We start from the raw sequence: 14832 nt of genomic DNA, 5'->3' as shown, positions 1-14832 counted from the left end.
TTAAAACTGCCTGGGGCTTCAGATTCCCATATATAAAAACTTAAAAAATATAGTCCATCAATCTTTTAGCATTTCAGGATAATGTAAGGATATAAGAATAACATTAGTTCATATTTGTAAGTACTTGACAACTCACAGAATACTTCGTATTAATTTTGTTTTATGAAAGTCACAGCCGGGAAACGGACTTTGGCCCAGTGGTTAGGGCGTCCGTCTACCACATGGGAGGTCCGCGGTTCAAGCCCCGGGCCTCCTTGACCCGTGTGGAGCTGGCCCATGCGCAGTGCTGATGCGCGCAAGGAGTGCCCTGCCACGCAGGGGTGTCCCCCGCATAGGGGAGCCCCACGGGCAAGGAGTGCACCCGTAAGGAGAGCCGCCCAGCGCGAAGGAGGGAGCAGCCTGCCGAGGAACGGCACCGCCCACACTTCCCGTGCTGCTGACGACAACAGAAGCGGACAAAGAAACAAGACGCAGCAAAAAGACACAGAAAACAGACAACCGGGGGAGGGGAGGGGAATTAAATAAATAAAAATAAATCTTTAAAAAAAAAAAAAAAAAGAAAGTCACAGCCGCTCTGTAACATAGGTTCTCTTATCATCCCTCTTACAAGGAAACTGAGGTTGAACCCATTTAAATACATTGCCCAAATTCAGCTACTTGTCTCTGCATGAAAAGCCAGTGTTCTTCCCAGTATACAAAGACAGCCAAAGAACAAAATTGCTACAAAGTTATTGATTTTAAAATTGGAAATCTTCAAGTGTAAGCAGAAGGTACTGACCCTAGCTCTCTTCCAACAGTTTTGTGATTCCAATGTCAGGATCCATCTCATACAGTAAAAGAATTGCTTAACGTTATATTGTCATAGAGTGCTATTACTAGGAGAAAATTACTGTCCCCCAAGTCATTCTGTGATTAATAAATTTGGAGCTTCATAGAGTGGGTTTTAGTAGAACCTACCTATAGTTAGATTGATAATATTAGAATATGAATTATTTAAAAAGTAACAGTTGCCACCTATTTCATTTATATGAGTCAGGCACTGCTCTAAATACTTTTCTTATATTATCCCATTTACACAACAGCTCAATTAGGTAGGTCCTATTATTATCAACATTTTCAAGAGTGAGCTAATATAGGCATATATGAAGTAACACACCCAGGGTCACACAGCTAGCAATTGACAAAGCTGAGATTCAAACCTGGCTTTGGAGTCCTCTGACTAACCCCAAGTTTTGCTCCATCACAGCTCTTAAGTTACTAGAATGGTTAAAGTAGAAATATTGGAAGACCTACTAATCTATTTAGTTCTGCATGTTACAAATAGAAGTCCCTGTGTATACCCATGATTGTTCTCCGTGTCCTCCACCCCCTCCCCAATTCACAAGCTTGCACCAAAGCTCCCTCACAAGGACTTCCTTTCCGAGTACCCCAGAATCTACTGAGGCATGCTAAACAGGTGACATCAGTCCTCATCCCAGATCAGTTCCCCACATCCAAGAGGTGTAAGGACAAATTTGCAATTCTTTGAGTAAAATTTGTCTTAGCTGCTTTTAGTCCTTCCAGGCTTGTGATGCAAAAGCAGCTGTGGCTGCTCTGCCGTCTGATTCATGGCCAACACCGGTTCTGACAGCTCTCACCTGAAGAGTCACTGGGAGTGTATAGGGAAAGCAAGGTCCAGTATGAGATGTCTGAAAGGCAGGGCACAGCTAGAGGAAAAGCATTAGTCACATTCCCATGGATATGGCAGTCTACAAAGGAAATCTAGGTGTGGAATCAGCAAAAGAGTGATTAAAACGCTCAGTCTCATCCATGCTCAGGCTGTGGTTTTATACCAGTCATCAAACCCCATCCAACAGGGGCCAGTCATACATGAGATGTTTATTGAAGCTAGAGATGAAAGGCCGGGTATTAAGTCTGGGCCTTTCAGTAAGGTTACAGCGGAGGCTTTGAAGTCAGACAGACCCGAGTTTAAATTTCTACCTATACAACTTTAGATATCTCTTCTGAGCAAATGGAGATACTATCTTATGTATATGAGATAATGAGTATGAAACTGATCCATTGCATGGGATGTTATAAGCATTAAAAAAATGGGAGGTTTTAACAAAGCCTTAACAGATATATTTCTGTTCATCTAAATTCGAGAGGAACCTGTTTAACAGTTTTGTCTTGAAATCATTCAACATATTTTTCTCCCACAGATATTATGACAAGAAGTATCAAGTATTCCTGAAGCTGGTGGAGCACCAGAAGGAGTATGCAGCAATCATGAAAGAGGACTGAACAGGACCTGTAGGTGCTGACACTGGAAGGTTCTGACTCATTGCATCAGGGCCCTCTGTCATTTTGTCTTCTATGCAAAACCCTTTAGATGTCGTATTATCATTTCTGTATCATCATTTAATAAAGAAAACTAGACATACACATTCAGAACTAGTTTTCCATTTCAAAATATCAACATTATTTTGTTGGCAGTTGACATACAGGTACCATGATGATATCAGAAGCTTTACACAGAGTCATAGCCCCTCAAATGGAGCTAGATCTTGGGAGTCATCCAATCCAGGGAAACTTGTTCATTGAACAGTGTCAGCCATTAAATGAAAGACTTAGGTTGCTTTAGGTAGGACGTCCAATGTTCACTCTACAGATGGCTAAAAGCATGTTAGTAGCTTTTTACTTGGAAATCATTTCAAACTTTCAGAAATCTTCCCAGAATAGGAATTACACAAAGAACATCCATATACCCACCTTTTACCCATGTACTAGCTTTTAACATTTTTCTCTATTTGCTTTATCATTTGTACAATCTCTTTCTTTATATTTGTGTCTGTGTGTGTATGTATGTTTTTTTCAGAGACATTTGAGAGTAAGTTTCTGTAGTTTTAACTTTTATATAGCACTTTTACCGAATCTGCAGTTCATATTCCATTTTGTCAATTAACTCAATTATTATGCTATGTTTCCCTTCCAGTATAGGATCCAGTCTAGGATCAGGTATTGCATTTATTACAGAATCATCATTTTGCAACCATCATATTAAAGATATGTTCAAGCAGGAAGAGATCCAGGGGGAATTTTGATAAGAAAGAAGATTTATGTAGGTATGATCTTAAAGTGTCTCCCTACAGATTGCTTATTAGTTACAAGAGGGAAAAAAAATTAACTATATAGGAAAAAATAGGATAATATCTTAACTGGGTGATCAAAATTAACTGTAGATGGGCCAGTGGACACTATGTGCCTCCAAATGTAACCACCTGAAAAGGACATAGATTTTCTTGGGGAGTATTCTGCCTGGAAATGTATAATCTAAATCTAATCATAAGGAGACATCATACAAATACAAAATGGGGAGCATTCCAATTTTTAAATGGATTGTTTTCCTAAAAAAAAGTCTATATCAAAAAGACAGACTATGTAGAAAGTTTGCAGATTAAAAGAAATTTTAAAACAATGATAACTAAAAGATTTTAACGTAGACAAATTTTTGAAAAATTAGTTGCTCTAGGTGATACTTCCCATACACACACACACATATAAATATAAACACAGCCATACATTATGCACATTCACACCATTTCAGACCCAAGGGTAGCTGCTAATGTCAATTCTAGAGCTGTCATAGCTCAGATGAGTTTATATAGAGGGTATGCTGGGACTTCAGCAACATAAGTCACCAGTAGAGAAGAAAAGTCCAGTACAATTTATTCAACAAACATCTTTTGGGGTACATTTTCTGTACCAGGATTAGGGTATAGGAATAAACATGGCTCCTGCCCTACAGGAGCTCACAGTTTAATGAGGAGAGTAGACAAGTAAATCTCTCCCAGTATGTTGTGAATATTTCACCTTCTTCCCTGGAGTGCATCAAACACTCAGAAAAGGAGGGAAGCACAGTGAGTCAACATTTGAACTGTAAAGCAATGTGGTATAATGGCTTTGAGCCCTGGCTTAGGATGCTAGGCCTGGGGTGACCTCTTCCTGGCTGTGAGACTTGGAGAGAGGTCCTTAACCTCCCTTAGCCTCCGTTTCCTCAATAGTATCAACCTTGTAGGATTATAATGAGGATTAAATGAAATTAAATGAGTAATACCTTTAAAGCCATTATCTCAATTCCTGGACCATGCCTAACTTATTCCAGGGGCCGGCACCTAGACAATGCTCAGAATAATAACAGTCTATAGTGAGGAGGAAGATCACACCAAGTTACAAAGGCCAGTTCTATAATAGCATTTTGCAGTATCCAGAGATATGGCCCAGGGTAAAGGCAGGTGTGGGTGTCCAAACCAGCAGGCTCAGCAGCAGGAGGAAGCTGAGTTCCTATAGCCCTAGCCAGGGCTGGGGCTGGGGATGAGAGAGGTTTGGGGAGTTGGATTCAACAGCTCAGGGAGGAGTCAGGTACAGCAGGACCTCGGCAAGATGTTAGGACCAAACAGTCTTAAGCTGCTAAAGCTGATCTGTACTGACTCAGAAACTGGGGCAGGCCTGGACCTGTTTGTGCAAAGCAGTGGTGAAAGCAGTATCCATGCATAGCTAAGAAAGAAAGAAAGACAAAAGAATAATTACCAACTGTTTGCCAAGTCCTTTCTGCATGTTCTTTCCAGTCCTTCCAACAGCACTGTGAGGTAGGCAGCATCAAGCTTACATTCCAGGTGAGAAAGTTAAGGCTAGAAAAGATAAACAACTCACCCAGACTCACTGTGATAATGGTAGAGATGGGATTCAAATCCCAGACCTGACTGGGTACAAAGCTTTGGGTATCACCCCCTTATAGCAGCTGCAGAGAAATCCCTCCCCACTACCAGCTCTGCAGTTACAGTGCATAAGCTGTGGGTGAGCAGCCCAGCATGCTGGCCATTCCCGAAAGCAACTCCTATCCAAAACAAACCTGACGCTGCATCCTCACTGCCATGTAGAAAAAGGAGCCACGTCCAGATGAGGCAAGGGAACCCGCGAGCCCTAGGCCTAGGTTCCTTTGACATCTCACTCAACAGTGAGGAGCAGCCAGAGACATGGGGAAGGGCTGAGAAACCTTGGACAAGATATTTAACCTCTGAGGATCAGCCTCCCCCTCTGTCAATGGGATAAACCTGCCACCTACCTCCAAAGGTTGGTTATAAGGATTCAATGAAAGAACTGTGTGTAAAGTCTCAAGTACAATGCCTTGCAGATAATGTGCAAACTGCAAGTTTTGTTTTCTTACTGTTACTTGGTCAGGAGGTTAATCCTTAAGAAAAGCATTCCGGTTCTTACTATAAAGACAGTGTTTTAGGGAAATGTCAATTTTTATAACCAAGTGTTACTTGATAATAAAAATTTAATGACTCCAATACTCACCTCCTTGCACTGGGAAAGAGTTTTTATTTAATGCACACATATAAAATATATTTCATTTTTATGAATAAGAATTACAGTGTGGCTAGAATGGTTTGCAGGATTTTTGTTTTGTTTTGTTGCCTCCTGAAAGCTTTTCTTTCAACTTGAATCCAACCTTGCTTGGCAAATCATTTTGCCAAGGAACATATTACAGGGTTCTAATTTTGACCAAAAATACTTCCCATATCTGAAAAACATTAAATATATCTTCCAGAAGAGACAAAGAGAACAAACGCTGGGGGAGGGAAGTGGGAAAGTAAAGACAAATATGACAGAACAGTGTGACATATTCCAGAGCCATAAGTCCAAGTCCCAGTGCTAGAGCTTGCTGGTGTCCAAATGAGGCATCTAAGAAAGCACAGCGAGACTTGCCCATTCTTGTGGAGACCCAGACTGGGCAGTGAGTATTTCTATCCAGAGCATGTTCTATGTTGTTGCCAGTTGAGCTGGGGAGTAGAGGAATATGGGTGTGGAAGTTCCCAGGAGAGCAGTACTGGAAGACATTCCTGGAAACTCCAGTTTGAACATCAGGTACCACAGCAAATGAGGGTAACAAACTGGAAAGGTTTAACGTTAATGAGATCTGCTATTTCTTCAGGCCTGAGGATAATCAAGTTTTTCAGGTTTACTTATTTGCGTCCATGCCACAGGCCCAGGAGTGCCTAGAGGCACAGACAGGTTAGGGCCTTGTGTTCTCTGCACCTAAACAGTTTCTTACGCATGATGGATGCACAATAAATAAATAAATATACGAATGTATGACGTTTTTCTATACAAAAGAAGAATAGTAAAACTAAAAATTTCTCAAAGGTCCCACACTTGCAGGTCAAAATGTCTCCAATGTGTGTTAATGTGCTTCAAGGGGCTGTCAAAAGTGTAACATGATTTTTAAGGGTTTAAAAAACACATGCCTTATACCTAAGAAGTTGCTTTCAGGTTTTATTGCACACACTCACACACACACACCCCTTCATTGGGTTGTAGCTCAAACTCAGAAACCTTTTGTGAATTTTTAGTGTTTCTACAAACCATTTTCTGCATGACACTTTATGGGAAATCAATTGCATCGCTGTCCAGAAATACCTATTCAACAGTGCTGTAGTGCATATGCTTTCAGAATTCAAGGGCATAGTTACAAATAATTACCATCAAAGGATTTAAAATGAAGGACATTGTTGCTAAACAAGAAACTAATGACTGAGCAGGGCTGTGTAATGTAATTATACTTAAGATGGGACTTCTGATGAATTACAGAACCATCTTTGTGCTGTCTTACGTCTGCATAAACGCACTTAACTGCTATTGACAGTAATAGAAGGGGGTCTTGAATATAAAACATTTTCTATTTTCATTTCTGATTTCTAGAGGGAGAACTTGAAAAAGAATATTTTAAAAAGGATGTTTCTCTCAGTACTTCTGGATATTTGGCAATTTCATAAAATTTGTAAGATAAAATTACCTTAAATACAAAGATTCTTGCTAATTAAGCTTTTCAATTTAGCATTAACTCACTCATTGATTTTATTATCAATTTCCATTATGTACAGAAAATCATTTAAAGCTATATAGTAGCATAGATGTATCTAAAGACTCAATTTTTATTTGCTTACGTCATGCTTTAAGAAAGGTTTCTTTATTAAACTGTATGATGAGCCTGATCCTTTCTGTGCCATTTTATTACATATTTGAAATGCAAAATGTTTTATTCATTAATGTGTGGTATTTAGGCAAAATCAATAATGATGCTTTGCATTTGAATATTTCCTTACAGATTCCATATTGCCTGCACATACAACTCTCAGCTTTTTCTCACAATAAATTGGTGAGGTAGGCCTGGCAAGCAAGGGAATCCCATTTTCGGGACATTGGATTTGTCCTGCACGACACTGCAGTGACTGATATAGGCAATTGTATATTTTGTCATAACTCACAAAATTGTGCTGGGTAGAGTGTAAATATAATGTAACTGTAGTCCATGGTTAGTAGCAATGCTTCAATATGGGTTCATCAATTGTAACAAATATACCACACGAATGAAGGATGTTGTTAATGTGGGAAAGTGTGGGAATGGGAGGGTGTGGGGTATATGGGAATCTCTTACAGTTTCTATGTAACATTTATGTAATCTAAAACTTCTAGAAATTTTTAAAAATTAAAACACACATACACATAACATATATCATGAGTTTCAGTGCTGTTCAAGATCATATAGCTGGAATGGGGAGGCAGAATCACTCTGTTAACTTCTTCCTAAATAAATTCAGTTATCTTATTTGTGCAGCAGAAGATGACTCACTTAGCTAATTGCTCTCCTCCGTGATTCCCCTCTTAAACATGAGGTGTAAATATCTAGGAGGTGCCTTCTGATACTCATTGGTCAGTGGAAGTACTGTATTATTTCTGTCGGCAAGCACAGTGGTCAAGTGAGAAAGCCTTGGGCCATGGAGTCACTGAGTGCTACTTTCAAATGGCAGCTTTACTACTTACTAATCTACACGGTGTATGAACTCATGTAAGCCAGTTAACCTATTAGCCTCCATTTCCTGTCTATAAAGTGGGATTAAGAAAATCTACCCTGGGAAGCAAACTTGGCTCAATGGATAGGGTGTCCATCTACCACATGGGAGGTCCACGGTTCAAACCCCAGGCCTCCTTGACCCTTGTGGAGCTGGCCCATGTGCAGTGCTGATGTGCGCAAGGAGTGCCGTGCCACGTAGGGGTGTCCCCCGTGTAGGGGAGCCCCATGCACAAGGAGTGCATTCCATAAGGAGAGCTGCCCAATGCAAAAAGATAGTTCAGCCTTCCCAGGAATGGTGCTGCACACACGGAGAGCAGACACAGCAAGATGACACAACAAAAAAGAGACACAGATTCCTGTGCAGCTGACAACAACAGAAGTGGACAAAAGAAGAACATGCTGCAAAAATGGACACAGAGAGCAGACAACTGGGGGGGAGGAGAGAGAAATAAAATAAAATAAATCTTAAAAAAAAAAAAATCTACTCCATGGCTGATGTGAGGATTAAATAGTATAATGTGTGAAGGTGTGACATGCCTAGTAGAGTGACAAAGTAAAAGTGCAACAAAGATGAGTTCTTTTCATCCTCAACCAATCCATGTTTATATTATAGAATTTCTGGAAAAATTGCTTCTGGTCAAGTTGGGCAACTTTAGATCCAGTTTCTATAGATAAAACTTCTACAATCCATCAACAACCAACATTTATTGGGTTCCTACTATATCAGCAGTAATGCAGTGTTCCTGTTGATGCATTAAGGGGCCAGCATCAGGTTGAGGAGAGAGGACACATATAAAAAGAGAACTGAAAACCACAGATGAGTACCACAGTTGAGAAGGGCTGCAGGTAGTCAAAAGATGTCAGGAACCTGTCTGTCTGGGTAGGTTCATCTTGAAATGATGAAAACTGAAATGTGCCCAGCCCTGCCTTTCTCAGCTCTGCTAAACTGCAGGTACCAGAGGCCTTTTGCCTGCAGGCTCAGCTCTACTCCCTCTCCAAGGTAACTCTGACTGAGGCAAGCAGTGTACATTGAGTTCAGACCAGCCCCAACCCTTCCCCAGCCAGTGGGTCTAGAATTGTCTTTCTGTTCTTAACCAGTTTTGGGGGCTCCAGGGGTAGTGATCCCTGAGCACCTAGAACCTCACTCCTAAAATTCAAATGTGTTTGTCCAGTCTGGCTTGGCACCTTTAAATTGCTGTACTACCCTTATGCTAGGCACCAGGAAAGATTAGTGTTGAATCCTCTTTCATGGTTCCCTGCACTATTCCTAAGCCATTTGTCAAAGGCCATACCCCTCATTACATTTCATTCTCCTTGTGATCCTGTGGTCCCAGGTCTCTTTTACTTATTATGTCACTTTTGACCTCACTGCTCCCTGCAGGTTTAGTGTTTGAAACTATCTTCCTAGGTGGAACTTCGGCTCTCCTCCCACCATATATTAAATTCTCCTTCCTGCTACACTGACTGAGAAATCACCTCTCCCATCCCACCTGGCCCAAGAAAGTCCTATCTCAACTTAAGCTGTATGGAAGGCTTATCTATCTGTGCTCAGCAAACAGAAACTGGCAGGAATTACCTGATTTGCCCTCTAGTTTCCCTGCCTTAAATTTTTTTTAAACAACTAATGCAAATTTAATAATAGATCGACTCAACAAAGCATGTTAACAGAAAATTACTACTTCAGATGTAGGTGTACAAAAGAAATGAGCAGAAGAGTTAATAGTCCTGTAAAACAAGTTTAAGACATGTCTGCCTTAAATATTAACTTGCTGGATGGAACCTTGATGAGCTCTCACCAGCTCTCTCCCAGCAGCCAAATCCAGTTCCTTGTAATTCTTCAGCCACAACTTGGGCCTTGATTTAGCCCTAAAGGCCCCCCAGAGTGAATGCAACGGACTTAAAGCATACTTTCTGATGAGAAACTGCTACTGCTATATCAGCACTGACATAACTGATATTTACTAAAGTTGTTTCCTAAGTGTTTCTACTACATGTAGTAGGATTTCAGGGCCTGACCCCTCCTCCCCCACCTTGTGATTGGTTGGGGTCTTTGGCTAAATAAATAAAAAGATCTTTCCTTGAGACAAAGCAAATATCAAAGAATGACGTAGCTAACAGCTAGTTTTTGACATATGGAGTCGTTTCTAATATTAAATGTCATGAGTTGCATTAAAATTGAGCTCACTTAAATTCCAATATTACATAGAAATTTTAATTTCACTCTTTGATAGTATACTTCTAAGATTTTTAGTTAATTATAATTTTCCTACTTTTGTAAGAAGTTTCGGCATATACTACAAGATAAATGTGTTACAATTAAAAAGGATTTGAAGAAACTGTCCATAAAGTTGAGTTCATGTTAATAACAAATACGTTTATTTTTTATACAAATGCACACTTTTCCTTTTGATATCTACATAGTAATTTTTTAAAGGTATAATTTCCAAAACATATGCCTTAGCTATTCAACACAGGTGTCATATAGAGCTGAAGAACATACTTTGCTTATATGTATGGAAGCATATGTTCCAATCCTACTCTTTTTCACAACAAACACTTCATAGACTTCCTGCTATTTATAACAGGAACATGCATTTGGCCTTGATATCACCTGCTCTTTTTAGTACAGGGACTTATAAGGAAACTTCTGGGAGCTTATAAATCCACAGGAAATAAAAACAATGTTGACTTTGTTATAAAGGTGATTGAGCTGGTAAGGAAGTGGTTACAAACCTTTATGACTGCCACTGTAGAATGAAATAACAATGTGTTACTCTTCTGACTTCACTATTTCACTCTTGCCACAGGTTTTTGCAGTTATAAGAAATTCAATGATATCAAAATTATTCTCATACCATTTTTATTACAATTCTCATTTTCAAGAATCTCACAGTCCATGTACCAACAAGGATAACTGATAATAATATTAGGTACCATTCAATGCAGCCTAACAGCAGGCAGACTCTAGTCTAAGTGTGCATCTCAATCTTTACAACCTTAAGTACTATTATCACCGCTTTTAAAGATGAGGAAAATGAAGCACAGAGAGGTTAAATAATTTACCTGAATTCACTCAAGAAAGCCTAGGTCAAATTTGTAACCATTACCCAACTCTAATTATTAGCAATAATAAAAATAACCACTTTTCTTGAATGCAAATTATGCTTTCATTATCTCACTTCATCTTCAAAACCCTAAAAATGTCCCTGGTCTACAGATGAGGAAACAAAGAATCAGAGAGATCAAGTAACTTGCCCAAGGTCACAAGCCTGTAAGTGGCACTAAACTTCTTCCTGCGGGTATCAAATGATATTTTGTTCTGAGTTATGGTTAAGGATCTTAAAATAATAGCCATAGGAGAATGTCCCATTTGAACTACACAGTGGTGGTGTCCTTTGACTAGGAGAGCAGAGGAAAGCTGAGGCCTCATGAAGAAAAAAGGGAAACACAAAGGATGAATGGGGATGCTATTACTATAAGGTCCCCTCTCGGCCCTTTCAAGTGGCTTGGGAAAAGTGAGGACTTGTGGCAGACGGAGCTATATTCTTAAAGCTTTAGACTTCAGGCATAAGGGGTGCTACTGTAAAGCAAGGGTCAGCAAACTTTCTGTAAAGTCAGATGATAAATATTGCCAGTTTTGCAAGCCATATAATCTCTGCGGCAACTGCTCAGCTTTACATACAGGGGACGCAGCTGATACAAAAAGCCAGAACAGAAGCGTGAGAACCACCATAGACCATATGTAAACAAATAGGTGTGGCTGTGTTCCAATAAAGGTTTATTTACAAAAAACTGGCTGGTGGCCCTTATATGCAACCTCTTCTGACACCCAGGGTGGTGGTTTGTTTGGGGAGCATCAAGGGCCAGTCCTCTAAGTGTAGTTATTGGCATTCGTATAGTATAGAGGTAGTAGTACCAACAACAGGGCATAGGTGAAGCTCCTAGTTGCATTCAGGGAACTATATATTAACTAGACAGATAAGGCACACCACTTTAGGAATTGCAATTTTTCATTTCATAAATGAATGTATGAGTCAAAGCAGAGAGGGACAATGTAATAAAGTTGGTGTTTTTAATTACTATGCTAACACTATATTTCTATCTCTGGACAGAAGACAGATATGTGAATTTGATTGTATGAAATTTTCCTTCAAGTCTCCATCAATTTGTTGGGTTTTTCCTTTTTCTTTTTTCAGTAAGTTTAACAGGTTTATCAATTAGCCTGAATTTGGTGAGGTGCATTGATAAAATAGTTTCTTTTTTCCTTAATCATTGCCCTCAACTCTTTGATGTCAAATTTCCCTTCCCTGATAGGTAGCAGATCCTGTCTGACCACTTTTCATTATTAAAAGTGCAGTCTAGCTTAAACTTATATCAAGTTGGTAGCATAACCACAAAGGGAATAATTACTTCAGCTTTGAAAACTATTTTTATCTGTTCACTCCACATGGGATATATACTAAGGAACCAAGTAAACCTTCAATTGCATTCAGTGGTCTTATTCTTCATAATAATATTAGCATTAGTATTTCAAAAAATATATTAGAATATATATTGCCTAAAACAAATGTACAACTATGTTTATGTCTTAATGTCTTTAACAATATAGAGTTTTAGCCTAATAGAAAAGATGCCAATATGAAATAAAAAGCTAAACTAAATCCTATAATATAATCTTTAATTTGAATGGGAAAGATCAGTATGCATTTATGATTTATGTTTTCTTTCTAACAATACTAGTTATTTCACTTAAAGCATTGACAAGCCAATGCCAGTTAGCAACCATAGGGTCAAAAATTTTAGTGTCTAAGTACCAAAAAATCTAGATTCCTTGTAGAAACTATATTGAGGACAAGAAATGTACAAGATAAGCCTGGAATATTGTATTAGTCTGCCAAAGGGATGCAAAATACCAGAAATCTGTTGACTTTTGTTTGTTTGTTTCTGTTTTGTTTTGTTTTTAAAGATTTATTTTTTAAAATCTATTTCTCTCCCCTTCACCCCCCCTTTGTCTGCTCTCTGTGTCCATTTTCTGTGTGTTCTTCTGTGACCGCTTCTATCCTTATCTGTGTTTCTTTTTGTTGTGTCATCTTGTTGTGTCAGCTCTCCCTGTGTGCAGCATCATTCTTGGGCAGGCTGCACTTTCTTTCGTGCTGGGCAGCTCTCCTTACGGGGCGCACTCCTTGTGCGTGGGGCTCCCCTATGCAGGGACACCCCTGCATGGCAGGGTACTCCTTGTGTGTATCAGCACTGCACATGGGCCAGCTCCACATGGGTCAAGGAGGCCCGGGGTTTGAACCACAGACCTCCCATGTGGTAGATGGACGCCCTAACTGGGCCATGTCCGCTTCCCTCTGTTGACTTTTATTAAGGGTATTTATTTGGAGTAAAAGCTTACACTTACAAGGTCCTAAAGAATCCACTTCAAGGTTGCTTTCTCACCAAAGTCAGTTGCCACATGTCGAAGAAAGATGGTTGCTGATCACTGCCTGGTCCCTCCTCCCTGGGCTTCCTCTTCCTCTTCTTAAGGTTCTGAGGACTCAGCTTCTTCCTAATCTCAGCTGTAGGCAGGCATAGGCTTGTCTCCCAGGGATTCCTAGATCAGTCTCTGGCATAGGGCTTGTTTCTTTCTGGGCCTTCTCAGCTGCTCAACAGCTCTGGTCTCTTCACACGAGGTCAGCTGCAAACTATCAGGCAAATGGCTCATCTCTTCCTGGGATCCCCAAGATCAAAATGGCAGAGCTCTCTCTTATGTCTTTTTGAGTGAGTGTCCATTTATATCAGCTCACCAAGGGGGCGGGGACTCAACCTAGATCATGATTACTGACATGGTCAAAAGCCCTAAATTGATTTTATCAAGTAAACTTAATCAAAGTCCCCTCACTGAATTTAATACAATCAAAGAAGAACAGATTAGTTTACAAACATAATCCTTCTCCTTTTGGGATTCATAAAATAATATTAAACTGTCACAGATATCGCTGTAACTGAGAGCAGGGAACTCTTAAATTCTATTGAATCATGTTAAAAATAACACTAGAGGGGAAGTGGGTGTGGCTCCAGCAATTGGATTCCTGCCTACCACATGGGAGGTCTGTGTTTTGGTTCCCGGTGCCTCCTGGAGAGGACAGCAAGCTGACACAACAAGAATCAAGAAGAAAAACACAGAGACTCAATGAAAGCAGGGAGCAGAGGTTCTCCTAGTGCCTCCTAAAGAGGATGAGCAGGATGGTGAGCTGGCATGATGGGCAAGCACGGTGAGCTGAGTGACAAGATGATGCAACAAGAGACACAAGGGAAAATGTAATGAGAGATACAACAAAGAGGGAATGGAGGTGGTTTAAGTGATTAGGCACCTCCCTCCCACATTGGAGGTACCAGCTCAGTTCGCGGTATCTCCTAAAGAAACAGAAGACAAACAGACACAGCAAGTACAAACAATGAGGAGGTGGGGAGAGATAAATTAAAAAAACCAAAATCTTAAAAAACAAAACAAAACACCAGAGTCAACTTGAATTGTTTTCCATTGGCCAATTCAAGACAATTTTTTGAATCAAAAAATTACTACAGGGGATTGATATATATCAAATATATAAACATCCATGAGTGGTTCCTAAACATAGATGTGGCTTCACCTGTACTTACCAATTAGATAACTCTACAACATTCTGGTCATCAAGTCATATTTCTGTAAATATATTCTCCTACCCTGGATCTGAATCTAGGTGACTTTATACTGTAAAGGACTCTTTCAGAGAAATGGAAGATCCATATTCCTTCTAGAGAGGAAGAATAATAGGAACTCTCAAATTTGGAGAGAACAAAGGGTTTTAAGAGTTGCCATCCAAGATCAGATTCCTCTAACCTAGTGATTCTCCCAGTTACATATTAGAATCTCCTGGGAGCATTTCAAAATACTCATGCTTGGGCTCTAC

The 14832-nt window shown here is 39.8% G+C and overlaps 1 protein-coding gene across 8 annotated transcripts in view; it reads left to right on the top strand.

Moving 5' to 3' along the window:
• Nucleotides 1-7035, top strand: part of FGGY (FGGY carbohydrate kinase domain containing) — a 531195-nt gene extending 524160 nt beyond the window's left edge. For all 8 annotated transcript variants that reach the window (XM_058303505.2, XM_058303502.2, XM_058303499.2 and 5 more), the window contains one exon: nucleotides 2202-7035. In XM_058303505.2, coding sequence (XP_058159488.1) covers nucleotides 2202-2283 — 82 coding nt within the window. In that variant the 3' untranslated portion in view covers nucleotides 2284-7035. The remainder of the gene's footprint in view (nucleotides 1-2201) is intronic.
• Nucleotides 7036-14832: the final 7797 nt, after the last annotated feature.

The sequence above is a fragment of the Dasypus novemcinctus genome, chromosome 9 (assembly GCF_030445035.2).
Source record: "Dasypus novemcinctus isolate mDasNov1 chromosome 9, mDasNov1.1.hap2, whole genome shotgun sequence".
NCBI lineage: Eukaryota > Metazoa > Chordata > Mammalia > Cingulata > Dasypodidae > Dasypus > Dasypus novemcinctus.
The sequence above is the reverse complement of the archived record's forward strand: the minus strand, read 5'-3'. Positions and strand labels throughout refer to the sequence as shown.